The sequence below is a fragment of the Vulpes lagopus genome, chromosome 7, assembly GCF_018345385.1.
Source record: "Vulpes lagopus strain Blue_001 chromosome 7, ASM1834538v1, whole genome shotgun sequence".
Taxonomy (NCBI): Eukaryota; Metazoa; Chordata; class Mammalia; order Carnivora; family Canidae; genus Vulpes; species Vulpes lagopus.
In genome coordinates this window covers 13,151,496-13,170,278 of record NC_054830.1, presented here as the reverse complement: position 1 = coordinate 13,170,278, position 18,783 = coordinate 13,151,496, and the positions used below count along the sequence as shown (strand labels likewise).

At 57.7% G+C, this 18,783-nt stretch overlaps 1 protein-coding gene across 8 annotated transcripts in view; it reads right to left on the bottom strand.

Moving 5' to 3' along the window:
- The window catches only part of KCNN1 (potassium calcium-activated channel subfamily N member 1), a 31,226-nt gene extending 14,760 nt beyond the window's left edge, over positions 1 to 16,466 (bottom strand). For 6 of the 8 annotated variants that reach the window (XR_005988788.1, XR_005988789.1, XM_041760607.1 and 3 more), the window contains exons 1-4: positions 8,880 to 9,047; positions 4,000 to 4,482; positions 3,223 to 3,318; positions 323 to 741 (exon numbers count right to left, since the gene is read on the bottom strand). Coding sequence is in view for 6 of the 8 variants with exons in the window: in XM_041760607.1 (XP_041616541.1) it covers positions 323 to 741; positions 3,223 to 3,318; positions 4,000 to 4,482; positions 8,880 to 9,044 (1,163 nt within the window). In the remaining 2 variants the exon portion in view is untranslated. Of the gene's footprint in view, positions 1 to 322; positions 742 to 3,222; positions 3,319 to 3,999; positions 4,483 to 8,879; positions 9,048 to 14,508; positions 14,624 to 16,406 lie in introns of those variants that run through there. The other 2 variants (XM_041760613.1, XM_041760611.1) reach the window with 2 other exon arrangements.
- Positions 16,467 to 18,783: the final 2,317 nt, after the last annotated feature.

Below are 18,783 nucleotides of genomic sequence, written 5' to 3'. Positions count from 1 at the left end.
GCAGTTGGGAGCTATCCTGTTCCTGCTGCCTCCACTGCCCTGGGCCAGAGGTCAGAGGTTAGCAGCTCGCAGTGGAGGAGCACAAGACCCCCCCTACCCAGGGGGAGAGAGCCAAGGCCCCAGAGGGGTGTGGATTGAGGTAAGGGTTGAGTACCCCCTGGAGTCCCAGGGATGAGGGCGCTGTGCTCGAGGGCTGAGGCCAGGAAGTGGGTGCGGGTGGGGGGTTATCCCAAGGATAGGGTGTGGGGGTGTGATGGCCAGGGGAGCCCTGGGGCTCTGGAGCCAGGGGTGGGCGAGGTGGTCACTGGGGCCAGGGCCATACCTCTCACAGACTCGCACGGTCCAGGCAGCGATGATCCAGGAGGAGATGCTGAAGACTAGCAGCACGGTGCCGGGGCAGATGGTCATGAGCGTCTTCATGACGAAGCGCGTGTTGAAGGTGATCTTGTTGAGCGCGCCGATGCTGCGGCTGGAAGCGTCCGTGAATATCTTGCTGTGTAGCAGCATGACGCGGCCCAACAGGTAGAGGCGCAGGAACATGGGGACGGACAGCAGCACATCCACGTCGGCCTCAGCCGCCGACGGCGCGTATGTGAAGGCCAGGCGGGCCGTCCACGTGAAGCGGTAGTGGCCGGGCACCGGGTGGATGGCGCACACGGCTAGCTCCAGAGAGATGAGGAACACGCGCTCGCACGTCATGGCGATGCGCCAGTCATCTGCCCCGTTATCCACCATGAACAGCTGCGGAGGGCGGGGGACAGGCAGTGGTGGTGGGTCTCGTACTCATGCCTTTGCCCCCCCACCACGAGACCCCAGCCCAAGAACCACCCCCACCACCACCCCAGCCCCACCAGCTTTGCTTTTATGAGAAACACGGCCTCAGATGCGAAACTCCCTAGTTTGGGGGGGTTAGCCACAATTCCAATTAAATGTGGAACAGGCATTCTGGAAAAAGAAAAACACAGAGTGACCAATGACCCAGCAATCTCACTCCGAGGCATATACGCAAGAGAAATGAAAACAGGCATGGGAACAAATCCCTGTACACGAACAATTGCCAAGAGTGGAAGCCACCCAACTGTTCATCTATGAATGAATGGGTTACCAAAATGAGGTCCTTCCACACAATGGAATATTATTAGCCATCCAGGGGCACCTGACTCTTAATTTTGGTTCAGGTCATGATGGTAGGGTCGTGAGATAGAGCCCTGCCTCAGGCTCTGCGCTGGATGCAAGCAAGGTCTGCCTGAGACTCTCTATCTCTCTGCCCCTCCCCCCAATTCTCTCTCTCAAACGAATAAATAAAATCTTTTTTTTACTTTTTTTTTTATTTTTTTTATTTTTATTTTTTTTAATTTATTTATGATAGTCACACAGAGAGAGAGAGAGAGGCAGAGACACAGGCAGAGGGAGAAGCAGGCTCCATGCACCGGGAGCCCGACGTGGGACTCGATCCTGGGTCTCCAGGATCGCGCCCTGGGCCAAAGGCAGGCGCCAAACCGCTGCGCCACCCAGGGATCCCTAAAATCTTTTTTTTAAACGATTTTATTTATCTGACACAGAGAGAGCGACAGAGCACAGCAGGGGGAGCAGAAGAGGGAGAGGAAGAAGCATGCTTCAGTGGGGACGGAGCAGGGAGCTCGATGTAGGGTTCGATCTCAAGACCACCTGAGCCAATGGCAGTCGCTTAACTGATTGAGCTCGATGAACCCAGGCACCACATATCAATAAAATCTTAAAAAAAAAAAAAAAAAAAAAAAAGCAATGAGCTCTGATACTTCCTACCACTCGGAAGAACCTTTTGAAAACATACTGAGTTGAAGAAGGCAGTCATAAAAGGTCACCACCCAGAGCCAAGGGGGTAACACTGCCAACCCAGGGGGTTCGGAAGCTAGAGCACAGAGCCCAAGATGATTCTTTTTTTAAAGATTTTATTTATTTATTCATGAGAGACACAGAGAGAAAGAGAGATAGAGACATAGGCAGAGGGTGAAGTGGGCTCCCTATAGATTGCCCAGTGTGGGACTTCAATCCTGGACCGTGGGATCACGCCCTGAGCCAAAAACAGCCGCTCAACCGCTGAGCCACCCAGATGTCCCCAGAGCCCAAGACGATTATTCTTGAGCAGGGCAGGGGGCAGAGGGGGAGGAAGGAGGGAATAATCTCAAGCTGACTTCACACTGAGCAGAGAGCCCAAGTCAGGGCTCGATCTCATGACCCTGAGATCAAGACCTGAGTTGAAGCCAAGAGTCAGACAGATGCTTAACTGACTCAGCCAGGCGCCCCAGGGCTTCGTTTTTTAAGGGTTGAATCCTATTTCATTGTAGGACACAGGACATGCACTACCTGCTTTGGGTTATTTCTGCTGTTTGGTTATTGTGGATAGGGCTGCTATGCACACACGTGTACAAGCTCCCCGTGGATGTAGGTTTTCATCACTCTTGGATGTCGTGGAATTTCTGGGTCATATGGTATCTCCAAGTTGCACTATTTGAGGAACTGCTTCCTCCCAGCTCACATATCACAGTCCCCTCCACTGCCCCCAGGCACATCCAGGGCCCCTCCTTCGTGCCAGACCCTGGGTGTCCCCAGGGATATCTGTGGGTGATGCAACCCAGGCAAGATTTTCCAACACCTGTCTTCCATCACACCAGGGCTCCCTGAACTCAGAGGTCAGAGGCCAGACTCAGAAGCCGGCTCTGACACCCTCTGGCACCCCCAGGCGATCTCTGCCTACTGTGGGCACAGGTGCCCAACGTGCTCTGAGCTGGGCTCTCTGGGGCCCACTGAGGTTTCGATCAACTCCTGAAATAGGAGAACAAACTCCCTGACATGTAATAAATCCTTCAAGTCCAGGGTCTGATGGAACAGGAACAGAAGCCTGGTGTTACAAACACTGGTTTCCAAGGTTGTAAACCCTCGGAAGGCCCCAGGGCCGTGAAGGCGACTTACGTGTGCCATACCCCAGCTTACCTCCGGCTCCCTTACTGTTCTTTTTTTTTCTTTCTTCCAAATAATCAGGGAAAAGTAAAACACAGACAGGCATTCCAAAGAAATTTAGAGGGATCTAAAGGGCGTGTCTTCACAGAGGTCTTTTTTCTTTTTTCTATAAAGAGACTACTGGTCCTTTTACATTTTAGGGGGTTAGGGTCCCAGGTGGCTGGTGTTGAGGGATCTCTGGGACACAGGGAGGGGAGCTGCCCTGGCCAGCTGGACACTGACCTGGATCTCCCGGGCGTGGTAGAGGACGACCAGGCCCAGCAGGATGACTGTAGAGAGGCTGATGAGGCATTTGAGTGCAAATGAGTACAGGGACTCCTGAGCAGAAAGAGAGAGCAGAGGGCAGGAGGACAAGAATGCTGAGGGGTGGGCAGCCCTCCTGACCCCCCACCTGGGCTCTCCACTAAGGAGGCTATGTTCCTACCTTACTCCTTAGGCCTGGGTTGACAGCAAGGCTAGCCTATACTTTAGAGTTTATAAGGCCTGGCCTCACGTAGGCACAGGACTTCACAGTTTATAAGGCCTAGCCTCATCCACCTTCACTGTTTCATAATTTACAGGCTAATATGCCCCAATCTCTCTCTATCCTCATACACACTTGGGCAGCACGAGGGGACACACAGCCAGGCTCATAACCCAGCCTGATGACTCTCAGAAGCAGCAGCTCTTTCCAGGCTCTGTGGCCCAGACCTTCTCTGAGGCTCTTCTGTACTGGGCCTGGCCTGGGGGGCAGCCCCCTTTCCCCACCTTAAGCCAGGGTGTGTGCCCTCCTGGTATAGGGCAGAAGGAATGGGCTGGAGCCTAACTCTCCCAGGAGGTGGACACAATGGGAGGCCTGGTATCCACCCGACCCCACCTCCAGGTCCCCCCCACCCAGCTTCCTCCACCTGCTTCTCCCGGGGCCAATGTGGTCCCTGAGGCCCTGCCCAAGGGGCAGTGGGGAGCCAGGTGGGCCCAGAGGGGACTCCCTGGAGTGCCGACGGGAAGGGCCGTGCCTACCTTGGTGTAGACCCCCCAGGATAGCTCCGTCTCGGTCACCATCACAACAATGCCGAACATGCCGAAGATGAGGGCATAGTCGCTGAGGCGCTTCCGCTTCTCAAAGAGTGCCCGCCGATGGCCCAGGCGGTGGCCCACATTTGGGGTCTTCCCTGAGTCCCTCCTCCTGCCTGCCTCATCCTCTTCATCGTCTTCTTCTTCTTCCTGGTCCTGGGGCTGCCCCCGGGGACTGCCAGGTGAAGGCCGGGCTGGCTCGCTCTTGGCCACCACCACCTGGAGGCCTGGTCCAGGTGGGGGCTGGGGGGGGTGGCTGGCCTCGGGCTCTGAAGGGTCTCTGCCCAGGGCACCCAGCCCACTGCCCAGCGGCCGCCCCCCACAGCCATTGTGGCTGTGGCTGTTCATGACTATGTGGGTGCCGGGGTTGGGCTCGCTGTAGGCCACCCGGGGCCCAGCATGGCTCAGTGACTGGGCTCCTGCGCTGACCTGGGGGGCATAAGGGACACAGTCATGGCGGGGCCTTGCCAATTGACCAGAGGGCCAGGGACCATTGCCACCACCCCAAAACATTCTGAGATTCAGGAAGCCCTGAACCCAGAAGGGCTAACACGTGGACCAGCCTCCCAGAAATACCCAAGTCAGCTTACATTTCTCCCCTGCTCAAAAAGCCTCCCAAGGTTCCCCAGGGTCGTTGCATAAAAACCAAAATTCCTCAGTCTGGCCATTAGGTCCTCTGGGGTCTGGCTCTTACCTACCTCAACCTTCTCACCCTCCCCAGAGTCATTGCCTTCCAGCCACATAAGCCTCCTCATCACCAGATCCTGACAAGCCTGGTCCTACCATGGGCCTTTGCACCTGCTATGCCCTCTGCCTGGAAAACCCTCTTATGGAAACTGCCCACTGTTTTTCTGTCTCAGAGTACCTAGAACAATGCCTAGGACATAGCTGACACTCCATTAATGCTTCTGAATGTCTGGAGACGGAACCTGCCAGCAGGTTTGCCTGGGAGGACCAGAGGCTGCATAAGTGTGTGGTTAGGAAGTGGTACCAAACCAGGCTTGACTCCTTCTGACCTTTAGGCTCTTGAACAAGTTAATCTCACCCTACTGAACCCCCAGTTCTTCCCCTAGAGCTGACCAAAGGCCTGGACACACATCAGTGTGGGGACATTAGGACCATAGCTGTGGCTTCAGAGCCCCCCAGCTCCCTCCTGCCTGGGTGGAAGGAGGTCTGCGATCTCCAAAGAGATTCCACGACCAATGTGGCAACCCGGTAGTTAGCTCTAAGATCCCAGAGCGGATTCTGTAGGGCCCTGTGAGATGTGTTCACCCTGGCCCTGTGACCTCAGGTCAGCCTCGGTCTCCCCACCAGGCTGCCAGGGAGCAGACTGATTGCCCCGACATCCTTGGATTCTGCCCTTGGAAAGGGCAGTGTCCTCCAGCATCATGTTCAAGAACAAAGACCCTGATGATAGTGACACATATATGATGAGGCTGCCTGGAGTCTCGCCAGGGTTGCAACTTGCTAGACACTCCCCTGCCCTACCTCACCCCCGCCAACTCCCCCTCCCACAAGCTGATGTTTAGTGAACATCTACTACATGTCAGGCTCTGTCCTCACAAATTTTTTCCATCAGCTTCACTGTACCCCCAAAAAGGGGGTCCTAGAATTTGGCAGGTTTCATAGATAGGGAAACGGAGGCAACATGTTGTGAAGGGGCCATCTCCTTATAGGGCAGATTCTAGACTGGGCTGCCTTGTGAGATTCTCCCAACAAGCAGGGCAGTGGTAGGCAGTGGGCCAAGTGTTGTCCCCTGGCATGCACTGCGGGCCCCATGTTCCAGGCCCAGGAGAGAGAGCTGTGTGCCCAGACAGGGTGCCTCCCCACACTCTGTGGGTGACAGACCCAGAAACTGTCCCATCAGGATGAGCCATGCTACCAAGCAGTACACAGGGCACTTTGGCCAGGGCATCCACCGCATGCATCACAGGACCACCTACCTATGCCCTTTGTCTGGCACCCCACCCAGACAGTATCTGTCCTGCTCACTACCGGCCCCAGGCGCTGGTACCAGCACCCAGCAGGAGCACAGAGATGTTCCTTCCATGGCAGAGTGACCTCATGAGTATTACAACATGTCCCCTCCTTCGCCATACCCATCCACGACATCAACCAGCCCGCGGCCACCTGTGGCCTGACACTTCAGTTCCTAAGGCCTGGCCTCACACAGGTCTGATGCTTCATGGTTCATATGGACTGGTCTACTGCAGGCCCAGTACTTCACAGTTTATAAGGCTGACCTTGGCCCTGATCTCTCTCGGCCACCACCTTCATGAGCATTCAGGTGCCACTCTCCTCCTGGGCTGGGGCCCCTGCTTGCCACTCGCAGGTCCAGCAGCTGCCAGGTAGGGCTGAGAGCTTGTTACCAGGACACATACAGGAATCCCAGACCCTGCTCTCACCCAGGAGATGGGGCAACCCCAGGCACCACTCCTCCCATCTCTCCTGAGAGTGCAGAAGGTCTTCACCCAGGGCTCAGGGGCACAGGCAAGAGAGGCAAGTGGCTTGGAAGACACAGCCTGGAGGGGGTGGGGGTGCTGTAAACGACCTTCCGAAACGCACTGATGAAGATGCAATTTGGGGATGTGACTCAGCCGGCCGACGCACAGGCCAAATTCAGCCGTGTGTCCGCCATGCTCCTCCTTGCCTGGCAGCCTCGTCCTAAGGTGCCCTGGGCAGGAAGGAGTTGGGGGGATGGGTGCAGGTGGCTTTTAGGAGGGAGAGAGGAGGGGGAAGGAGGGGGAGGCTTCCCAGGGCCTCTGGCATTAATGTGCATCTGGCGCTTACTGTGTGCTTATTGGGCTCTTTATCAGAACCATCACATTGAATCTCCATTGCCACTCAGTGAGACCAGTGGCAGTCCTGCTCCCATTTTACAGATGGGAGACAAGGCTCAAAGAAGTTTAGCACCTTGCCCAAGGTCACAAAGCCAGGAAGGGCAAGGACTAAGTTGATCCCACCCGGGGGGCAGTGGGTGGCAGGATCTGCCAAGTTCCCTCTTGACAAGCCACCATCTGGCCACCATCTGGGATGGGAGCTAGCCTGGCCCTGACCTTGAGGGGCCACAGAGCTCAGGACACAGGCATGGTAGGTGTCTGACCCTTCCCATGACCTCAGAGGACACAGGACAGAATGGCCCCCCTGAGATTCCATAGAAGGGGGCAGCCCACATTTGCAAGTCTGGGTGGGACCAGAGGGCCCAGGCAACTAGAGACCCCATACCTTCCCATGTCTGCCTTCCCCTCCCCCACTGCAAGTGGGCCTAAAGCTGGTCCCTGGGACCTTCAGAAATTCCAAAGAACCAGGAGCCCCTCTGAAACTCTGGCCAAGGTTTGGGTGTCTATGAAAGGGTGTGTTTTTCTGGGTGAAGGCTCTGGATTCACCAATGAATTCTAAAAGGTTAGAAACACCCTGTGGGCTACATCTGGTTTTGAGGGTCCCTAGAATCGCCAAAACCGCCTAATGTGTCTGAGGCATGAGACCTCTGTTCACTGAAGACTGGGATGGGAGGATGAGCCGAGCCCCCTTTTCACACCATCCCCTGGGGCATGGGGCCCCTGGGGGCTCTTGAGGAATGAGAAAGGGTAGGCAGGTGGCAGGGAACAGGGCAGCTGGCTCCTCCAAAGTTTCCCACCCAACAGAAATATAATCTGGCTAGACCCCAGAGTTCCTCAAGTGAGCCCTTTCACCAATGACAAGTTGGTGCAGTGGCCGCCTGAGAGGGACCCCTGGGCGTCCTAGCCAGGATGAAGTCACTGACCCCTCCTCAGCTGCCTCTTTCAGTAAAGGGATAACTTGGTGCCCCCTGCAGCAGGTCAGCGGCCAGGATGGATGTGAGATCTCACAGAGAAAATGCTTAGCACGTGGCTGTGGGTATGCCTGTCGTGGTGCTGCTGCCCAATGCCACAATCCGTCCTTCGGAGCTGAACCAGAAGAAGATGGTCTGTCATTCTCCAAGGCAGAGCCCCCTTGGGGTGAAATGCCCACCCCACCACTCTGAGGAACCATGGCCAGAGCAGCACATGGCACAACCTTCCAGGATGTGTGGCAAGCTGCGGAGCATGTGTCCCTGTGGAGAGTGGGTAAAGACCTTAAGACAGCCCCATCAGCACTCTTCGAGCACTAGCTCTGCAGGGTCGACAGGATCCACTTGTCCTTCCACCCCTGGGTGGCCCGGAAGTGGGTACATGAGGCTGTGACGGCCCAATTCCCTTGGCGCCCCCTCCCCCCAACCACCACCAGTCAAGAACCTGCCAGCAGTCAGCGGGGTGCAATTAGCCTGCCCTGCCCTCCCCATGGCTGCTCCAACAGCGCCCTCCACTCTGACCCTCCACTCTGACCCGTCTCCATCAGCATCTCCCATTTGGCCCCCAGCCTCCAGCACTTACATCTGCAGCCCTGCCCTCCAGGACAGCCGAGGCAGTGCCCCAGCGTCTGTCCAGGGACAGCTGGGAGACCCGGCTCCTTGGCCCCGGCAGGGGCGACTGACAGCGGTATCTAAAGGCCAGTGGTGAGCGTCTCCTCCCTCCGGTTCCCAAGTCAGTCCCCGGTCACTGCCTTCACCCCAAGAGCTCCCCCCATCGTATCTATGGAGTTTAGAGACTCACTGCTCTACCCCCGCCAAAGTGAACCCAGTACCTTCCCCCTCCGGAATGGGGGGTCCGTGAATCTCCGCTCACTCAGGCAGTGCACATACACACATTCCCCCCCTCCGTGTCCTCTGGGTTGCGGACCCTACGGAGACCCTCTGTCCTGTCCCAAACCGCATCCCCCTCCGGGACGTGCCCCCCTCCTCGGGCGCTCCCGTCCATCCCACCCCGTACCTGCAGGGCTCGGCTCCCGCGGGCAGAAGAGGCTGGAGGGGAGAGGGTCCCGCGCGGCCGCAGACCCTCGCGTGGCGCCCGGGGCCGGGGCCGCGGACGGGGCGGGCAGCAGACGGCGGGCGCGGGGCCAGGAGGCGGCCGGGCCGGGGGCGGCGGCGGGTGCATCCCCCGCCGCCCTGTCCACGGGCCCGGCCGGGGGCGAGCGCCCGCCCGGGCCGGGAGAGGAGGGGGCGGCGCGACGCGGGCGGCGCCGCCGATTGGTCGAGTCCGGGTTGGCACCGCCCTCGGCGACCCCGCAAGCCCCGCCTACATTTAAAGATCCCACATTCCCGGGAGCCCCCTTCAGCCCCCAGCGCTCAGCTGGTCCTCAAACTCGTTCTCCGGAGGGGCTTAGTGGAGGGGACCTTACTTAGCGAAGCGACAACTCCCGCCCCCGACAGCTCTCGCTAACTCCTAGCCACCCCCTTTCCAAAATCGGGGCTCCAAACTCCAACCATCCCTCAACCCTTCAAATACACGCATATGCGCAGGGGATAACTTTGCAAAAGCGACTGGACACCTCCCTCCCGAAATGACCTCCTCAGACATCCTGCTTGCAGGATGTTGCCCAGTGGTGCGTGCCTAGAACCCCAACATGGGGGATCCTAGCAGTTGAGGGGGTGCCTGCTAGGGCCATGGGTTCAAGAGGCCATGGGCCTCTTTGGGACTGAGCACCCACCTCCATTTCTAACCCTTACCACCAATACTAGGAAGGCCAGGCCAGCAGAAGCCTGCTTTGGGGGTGTCCAAAACCATGCTCTTTTCTCCTGGCACAGAGGGTGTCCTTGGGCCACTCATTCATTCAACTTAATAATGGCTGGAAGGGACCTTGCGGATGGGGACGGGACGTGTGTGTGTGTGTGTGTGTGTGTGTGTGTGTGTGTGTGTGTGTGTGTGTGTGTGTGTGTGTGGGTGGGTGGCATGGGGCCGTCTTTCCTCCTCCTCCCCCAGACTGCCTAACTACCTAGGCCTCACCCTGTCCCTGCCTGGCTGGGAGTGACTAAGCCCAGCTCTGACCCCTCATCTCTCTCCCAGGCCCCCACTGTTTTCTTCCCAGCTCTGAGCTTGGGACGGGGTCAGGAGCATCTGATTGCTTGTCACTGCCTGTTGGTGGCTGATCTGTTTCCCCTATGGTGTCTGGAAAATAGCTAGACTGAATGAATACGTGATCGGATGCCTGCCTGGGCAGGGGCTGATCTCATGGGCCAGTGAAGAGGCTGAACAGGGCCAGGTGATGGCCTGGGGTCAGCAGATAAGGCTTCTCTTTCTCATCGCAGCCTGTTGGGGACACCCTGAAGGCCTGGCTGTGGTGGCAGTGGAGGCCTGGGGACCACTCATGCCCTGCCACGTCCGCAGGGGTGCCATGAGCGGGAACCCTAAATGGATGCATTCTCAGCCATACTCTAAGAGCAGCTATGCCTTCTGTATTTCCATCCACCTACCCACTCACCAGCCCCCCACCCCAGGGTAGAAAGAGCTGCTGGGGGCTCTTTCTAAAGCACAGTAGTGATGGAACCACCCACATCTCCCTTGGGACCCGGCACATATCCTTGCACTGCATTCAGTGCCCCAACCCCTGCCAACCAGAGCCTGCCCCTATGCAGATCCCTGCCCCATGAGAAGCACTCACACTGTGCTCACAAGCTGACTCCGGCCTGTGCAGGCTTCTGTGGAGTCCTCGCAGTATCTGATGCTTTTTGAGTTCAAGTCCAACATGCAAATGTCCAGATATTCACAAAAGCAGCAGCCACAGACCCTGGAGGCTTCTCCAGGCCTCCCACCCTGCAGGTTCTGTACCCATCTTCTCTCTCTGGAAAGATCCCTCTTTCCCCTTTGGGCTCATCAGCCCTGAGGGATTGGGGACCCCCTTCAAGGGGCTAAACTTAGGATGGTTGACCTGATGAATGCTCACCATCCACTCAAGTCTGCCCTCCTGCCAGTTTGAATCTCACCCTTTGGAGACAAGGCTGGCTGAGGTTGTTTGGGTCAGGGGTGAGATTTCATTCCAGACAGAGCCTCTTATCAGCCCATGGTTGGCTGAAACACCCAAGGAGCCTACAAAGGAACTTGTCAGTTGGGATGCCCTCAGGACTCACACTCCCAGGAAATGGCCTATAGAGCAGGCAGGAGATGGGGTAGTGGCTAAACAGGAGGCCCCTCTTCTAGGGACCTGAGGGCTGGGCCACAAGTCTAGAGTAGTGGCCAAGGGTCCAGGTGCAGGAGACCTGGGAGAGCCTCACAGGGGCTGAGGGACTGAGAAATCCCAGACCCACCCTGGGCCTAACAGATGGCTGCCCAGGAGGAGGGTGTACCCTGAATCTCCCATGAGTGTGGAAACTGCAGGGTAGGGGGAAAATCTTCACTCACTTACTCACTCACTCATTCATCCATTCATATAGCCACTGAGCCCCTTTTCTGTGTCTGGTGCTGGGAACACAGAGTCTGAGATACAAACCTGTCCTTCTTGGAGCTGAATTTCTAGAACTCTGGCAACAACCCTCTCCAAACAAAAGGACCAGTAAGAATTCTAGATAAACAAAAATATTAGAAAGAGATCCAATGAAGTTGAGGAGGATAGGGACAGATGGGGAGACTTTGGGATGGTCCTAGGAGGGCTCCCAGGAGAGGGAACTTTGAAAAGCAGCTAAGGAACCAGACCTGGAAGAGCTACAGAAGGGGACATCTGGTGGAGGGCACTGCAAGGATTAAGACACTGAGGTGGAACCAAGGAGGGCATGTATGGGGAAGAGAAGGGAGACCAGTGTGGCCAGAAGGAAGGACCAAGTCAAGCCCTGGCAGGGGTCCCACCTGCAGGGATGCATGCATGAGGACAGAGCCAAATGGAAGTCAAGGAGGGTTAAGCCCTGTAGGGTTCTGTGGATTGTAGGGGCAGGAGGGGGAATAGGAAGGCCCAAGGGACAGGCATCTCAGCAGGCTTGTTCCTGGGCTCGCTGGGATTCAGGGAGTTAGAGAAGTTTTTATTGAGCATCTCCTAAATACAAGACATGTGCCTGAAGTGGACATACCGTGGTGAAGAAAACACACGGAATCCCCCCAAACTCATGTTTTCAGCAGGCAAAATGAGATCTTGAAGCCAATAAATAAATACAACTGGCCCCTGCATATTGTCTACAGGAGAAATGAGGATCCGGAGTGGTGGTTGTCACCAGGGGCAGCCCCTCGGTCCCTACTCTAGAGGAGGTGGTAGGAGCCTGGGGGTGACAGGCAGGCAGGGAAGCAGCTCTACCATAAGCATAGATTCCCCACTAGCAGCTGAGGCCCAGGAGCCAATTCCACCCACACCAGGGGACCTCCCCTGGGGCTGTCTTGTCCATTCAGCGGCCCGTTCCAGACACCAGCATCCCCTCCCTTCTCACACACAGACTGGAAGGCTCCAGACTTACTCTCCCTTTCCAGCCACACTCTACAGCCAACGGGACCCCAGGTTTGTCCATCCTTGCCCCTGAATTCACCCCAGGATGCCCCTTTGTCCCTGCTTCAGCAAAGGCCCTGGGGGCAAAGACATGACTGGGCCACAGTGTCCTGCTGTGTGGCCAGCCTGCTGTGTGGCTGTGCTAGTTTGAAGAGTCTCCCCCCTCAAACTCCAGTCCAGCCAGGACATCAGAATGTGACCTTATTTGGAAACAGGGTCTTTGCAGATACAGTGAAATTAAGATGTGGTCACGCTAGATTGGGGTGAGCCTTAACCCAATGGCCAGATCCTTATAAGAAGGTCATGTGAAGACACACACAGACACGGACACACAGCTGAAGGCCACGTGAAGACAGATGCAGAGCCTGGAGTGATGTGGCCAGAAGCTATGGGACACCTGGAGCCCCCCAGAAGGGGAAGAGCCAAGAAGAATGACCCTCCCCTAGAGCCTCCAGAGGGAATGTGGGCCTACCCACACGTGAACTTCAGGCTCTGGCCTTCAGAACTGCTAGAGAAGACATTTCCATTGTTTAAAGGCTGTGGGCCTTTGTTCCTGCACCCCTAGAAAGTCAGGCAGTGGTCACAGGCAAGGGCCCCTCCCTCACTGAACCTCAGTTACCTCAGCAGGGCAGTGGGGCCCTCTGAGGGCAGTGAGAGGAGCTAGGCAGCTAACCCCCCTCAAATGTGCTAGGTACGCAAAAAGTGCTCACTGGATGCTCCTAGTCGCTCTTGGCCTGATCAGCACCTGAACCATTTCAAGCGCCTTCCTGGCTTCTCGGGCCCCAGTCCAGTCTCTGCCAGGCCCCCACAGAGAGAGATCTTTATTTGCTAAAATCTCATCATGTTGCTTCTAATTCCAAGTGCTCTGTGGCTCCCGGTGGCCCTCACGGCATCCGTACAATTAGACCGTCAGTGCGACTCCAGGTAGACACCAAGCAAACGCCTACTTGCCCTTCTAGACGTAGCTCAAAGAGCAAGAACACCTCTTCCAGGATGGTTTCCCAGATTTCCCAGGGCATGACCAACCCCTCCCCCTGTCCCTCAGCATTGGGCAAAAACCTGGCCACACACAGGCCATCCTCCATGCCTGGCTCAGTCCTAGAATCTGCCCATCTCTCTCCATCCCTGATTGTACCCAGCTGTCTCCTAGGTTCTCCTCTGGCCTTCTGCCACTTCCACTCCTGCTCAAATAGTCCCTGCTCCCCAGTAGTCACAGAGGCTTTTGAGAATCCTAAAGCAGACCACCATGTCTCTCCTCTGCTCACACACCCTCCTTGGCTCCCCATTGCTCTGCAATCCATTCCTTCACCTCAGTCCCTGCCTGCAGACCCCTCTGTCTTCATCTTCCGTCCTCTCTCCCCGTCACTCACTCTGTTCCAGTCATAGCAGCCTCCTCACTGTTCCTCAAACATGGCAAACTCATCTCTGCCTCAGGACCCTTGCACGTGCTGTTCCTGTGGCCTGGTATGCTGTTCTCCCAGTTCCCACCTGGTTGGCTCCTCCTCTTTCAGGTGTCAGCTCATGGTCACCTCCCTGGAGAGGTCCCTCTGCCCCTGTCATTCTCTATCTAACACATCACTATCTTTTATTTTCCTCCTAGTACGTCTCACAAGGGCTGATCTGGGCCTGCCTCAGTCCGTGCTATGTCCTTAGCACCCAGTCCAGGGCACACAATACCTGCTCAGTGTTCCTTGACTGATTAAATGACCACACGTATCTAGAACTGTTGCCTCCATTCTCCCCACACACACACCTGCCCCCTGGGAGCTCACTGTTGACTATGACCAGCCAATGTCTGCAGGGGAAAGAAGGAGCTAAGAAGCTGCTCCCTAACAGCTGTCTCGGGGAGTAAGACCACAGAATCTGGGTGGTAGAGGCTATGGGGGTGGGGGCCCCTCCAACCTGGCTCAATGCCCCCCTCCTGGCTATGTGACAGAAAGCAGGTCACCCAGCCTGTCTGAGCAGGTTCCCCATCACCAGTGACTGGAGAAAACAGACAGTCACTCTCTGGGGGCTTTAGAAGGCATAGCTGTTTTGTTGTTTTATTTTGTTAGTATGATATCAAAGGTAGGCACTTTTTAAAAAAATCGCCAGTTTTTCTATCCACTCCTGGGCCACCTCTACTCCCAAACAATACCTGAGTCTGGATTCACTCACCCTGGTGTGCAGGGGTCTCCCTGATGAGCCACCACCAAAGGGCCTGTCCCTTTCAGTCCTGCTGGATTACCACTTGGCTGGCACGGGGCTGAGCTGCCTTTCTTCTCTCTTTGACCTGTAAGGACCAGACATGGGGTATGGGGTAGAGGCACGACCCCAGGAGGGTGGGGTGCAGATAGCTCCGAGACTGCAATAGTGTTTAGAGTAGATCTGTTGTCTGACTAGCTGAATTGCCTTGTAAGTTTTAAGGAAACTTAAGATCAGTGGTGGGTGTTGTCTGTCCAGTGGGGCCATGTTTCCCTGCTCAGGCACCTTGATGAGCCCCTGCTCATACTTCTACCCCTTATCAGGCACCCTCCCTCAAAACCCCCCTTCCTTCCATTGGACACTGGACACTAATGGCTCTATCTGCCTTTCCTCATGCTGTTCCCTGTCCTGCCCTCCTGGTTCCCCCTACCCACAATTCATTCACCACAGGAAGATCTAAATGGGTGAGGCTGGGACAGGCTGGTGCAAGGATGAAGGAGGTTGGGATCCCTGGCTCCCTGACTTGACAAGCTAGTCAAGTCCTCCTTGGTCTGTAGCTCCCCTGGGGTCTGGAACTCCCTCAAAAATTCACTCTGGACTGGGTTGTTGCCAAAGACCTTCAGTACTCAGGCCCCACTTTGGAGGAGGGGGCCAAAGAGGACACAGAGCAGCCCCATGGTAGAGAGGGGAGAGGGAGCACGAGCCTAGAATGGGACTGAAGGGGACACACAGTCTGCAGTGGCAGTCCCAGTTGCCCTTCCTCTTGCTGAGGGTCTGGAGTGGGACCAGGGGCCCCCTGGGCAGCTCAGGGGCTGCCTGTTTCAGTCCAACTCCAGCCCTGGGAGAACAGGGAGATGTCCAAGGTCACCCAGTGGGTCGGTGTGTTAGAGTGGAGGTTACTCTACCAGTTCTAGAAGTACCCCTTGCCCTCCCTCCCCATCTCCCCCTCATCAGCGAGACTTCCTTTGAGGTCTAGGGCAGCCAGAGGAGGCTGGGGGGAGAGGGTCTAGCAGGGACAAGAGACCTGGGAACCTGGAGGGAGCCAGGTGAGGGGTTAGTGGGTCTGTTCAGTCGGGCCTCCAGCAGGGTGGAGAGACCTGGAGTGGGTTGGGACCACCCCTTCCTACTCAGTTCCAGACAGGGCCCTCAGCCCCACCCTGACCGTTCTACGCAGGGAGCAGAGGACCCTAGAGCTGACACCACCAGCTGAGTTCTGGGGGTTAGTGAGTCCACCACAAACACAGCTCTCTGCCTCTCTGCCCAGCTGGGTGACCTTGGGTAAGTGCTCACCCTCTCTGGCCTCAGCCCCTTTCCCAGTCAATGGGGGTGGGGGCGGGGGGGTGGAGCTTAGGGAAGAGAGCAGAGCAGGAGCTCCCACGCACAGTAGGCTGGCAGGTGGGGAGGGGGGGTTCCCTTCCACTCTGCAGTGGGCCAGCCGGGGGAATCCCCACCACGCCGTGAAGTGGGAGGCACTGAGGGGCCGGGAGGGGGAAGGAGCATTGGATCCGATCCTCACTCCCCCACCCCCCTCCCACCCCTGCGAGCCCCGGAGGGTCCCCTTGTCTCCACCTTCACCTCTGTGGGAGGACGTCTCCGCATTCCAAATTCCGAGAACGGTCGCCCCCTCCTCACAGGGGTCTGCAGGGGGCGTCGGGAGTGACTCGGGGCTAGGAGTTGGGCGGAGGAGGGGGTAGGGGTGAGGAGGTTGGGGGATGGAAGGGGTTTCCCTCCCTCCCGCATCTCTCCCTTTGAATTCCCGAAGTCGGGGCAAACCCTGACCGAAACGCCCACCACGGAGAAGGGGGGAGCGCTGGGACCTCCGCCCTGAAACCGCCCCCCCGCCCCCCGATGCCCCACTGGTGCCTACTCACCGGCCGGGGACGGCCGCCGCCGCCGGAGCCCCAGCGCCTGGCCCGAGCGCGAAGACAAGTGCACGGCCGGGCAAGGGCGTGTGAGCCGGGAGGGTGTGCGCGCGCCGCCGCAGAGCTGACCCCCTCCCCGCCGACCTGGGCCCCGCCCCGCCTCCCGGGGAGGGGCGCCTACCCGGTGGAGCGAGGCGGGCGGACTGCGGCGGCCGCCGGGCGACCCCCTCTCCCGCGAGGCTTCTCCAGAAAGGGTGGGGAGGGAATCCCCCTCCCCGCAGGGGTGGAACAGCCAATCCCAAAGAACGCTCCAAGAGCTGGGAGGACCCTCGGCCGCCGCGGGCCCGCGACGTTCATGTTACAGATGGGGAAACTGAGACCCAGGGATGGGGAGCCCCTGGCCAAGGCCCAGCGCCCCAGCAGCCTAGAAATGCGGGTCTCTCTCCGGCGTCCGGGGAAGGAACGGGGCCAGGGAGAGAAAGGAAGGCAGTTACCCCCCAACCTTGAGCGGGTCGTGGGGCCTGGGAGGTACAGGGGGGAACCCGGAGGCTTCAGGCAGTAGGTGACGTTGCTGGGGCTAGAAGGTCCCAGTGAGGGAGGGGTACCCGGGTGGCCACAAAACCAACCACAGAAAACTTATCTAATGTCATTGTTGGGCTGTGACGTCTCCCCTCTCCCCGCACGATTCGGGGGACCCCGCAGAACGTGAACAGCAGGGGCCTGGGCAGCGAGATTGTGAAGGTCACTACGCCAGATTACAAGAATGCGGCTCCCGGGGTTTGGGTCACTGGGGGGGGGGGGGGATGGCGGAAGGGGCGCTGCGCAAGGCTCAGCCCCTCCCGCGACCTTGGCCCTGCCCAGGCCCCTCTCGGAGCCTCTTTCTTTCTTGCGAGTGGACAGCAGCCACTTCTGGGGTCCCTCCAGCTCAGAGGTCTTTGGGGCTGCCGGCTACGTTTTGCTGTTCTCCTCCAGCTGCCCCCCAGGAGGAGTGGGGCCCTCCCAGACCTCCGTGTTCTCCCTCACTGCCCCCTGCGCCCCCGCAGCCCCACCCGCCCAGTCTCTGAACCCCCACCCACCTTCTGCCTTGCCCTGGGATGAGGGGGTTTCCTCTGGGAGCCAGGAGGCTTCCTCCAGCCTCCATCCCTTTTTTTTTTGTTGTTTTTTTCCCCCTCTTTTCTTCCATTCATTCTAAAAATAGCCCTCCCTCTCCAACCCTTCCCCCCCCCACACCCCCTGGCCGCCCGGAGCGTCTCCTGAAAGGTAATGCACTCCCTGGGTGGGGTCCCGAGGCTGGGATTCCGCGGCGCGGGCGGGGCTGGAGGATGCGGACCGCGGGTGGGGGGGTACAGGGTGGGGGACGATTGGGAGCGCATCCCCCCACACACTTTCCATTGTGTGTGAGATGCTCAGAAGGAGCCGCCAGCGTGACCGTGACCGTGTGTGGAGGGAAAGAGAACAAAGGGGTGGGGGACCTCTAGGGTAGCATTGTGGAGGCTAAGAGAGGGAGGTCTGGGGGAACCGCGGGTACTCAACTGAAGAGGGGTCTCACCCAGTACCTCTGTGGGAATGACTCTCCACCCATGGGGAGAGTCTGAGGTCGGGACCTTGGTGGGACACAGGGAGGGTCAAGAGCCAGCAGTTACAGGGTGGCTTCATGGAGGGAGGGGAGTTCCCCGCCCTTGAACCCAGACAACTGCCCTGTGAAGCCCCCAGAACGCCCCACCCAGTCCTGCGGCTGGTCTTGTCCACTGTCTCTCCAGTCCCTTCTCCATGACGCAGCTACAGAAATCTGTCCTCAGCTACGTGACTGATCATGTCCCTGTCATAACTAGCACCTCCTCCTTGAACCTAAGGAAGGACTTGATTCTCCCCCTCCTGCAAGTCCTGAGTGATCTGGCTCCCGCTCCCTTTTGTCCCAGCACTAGGGCTACTTCCCTAGATCACCCACCACACTGCGGCCACACTCAGCCTCGGTCTTAATTTGTCCAGCCTCAGGGCCTTTGCATCTGCTGTTCCTTCTGCCAGCATCACCCTTCCCTCAGCCCTTATTGTCTTTCAGAGCCTGATCTGAAGTCACCTCAGGCTCTGGGCACATCCCTCTAGTTTATGGTCTTCAATTCCTGGTGTGCTCCTTCTGCCTCATTAACCTTCTGCCTCCCCCAGGGAATGCCCCCCCCCCCCAGCAATTTAGGTCTGGCTGATGAGAGGAGGGGCCAACTCTTACCCAGCACCACCCCAGAAGCTACCCAGCTCCAAATGAACAGATGGCACCAGTGCTCAGCAAGCCACCCTGGAAAGCACCCCTAGGACATGGCACAAAAGATCTAGCACTTGCTTCTGCAGGGGCATCATCTTCCACAGTGAAACCAAAAACACAGGCGCCCAA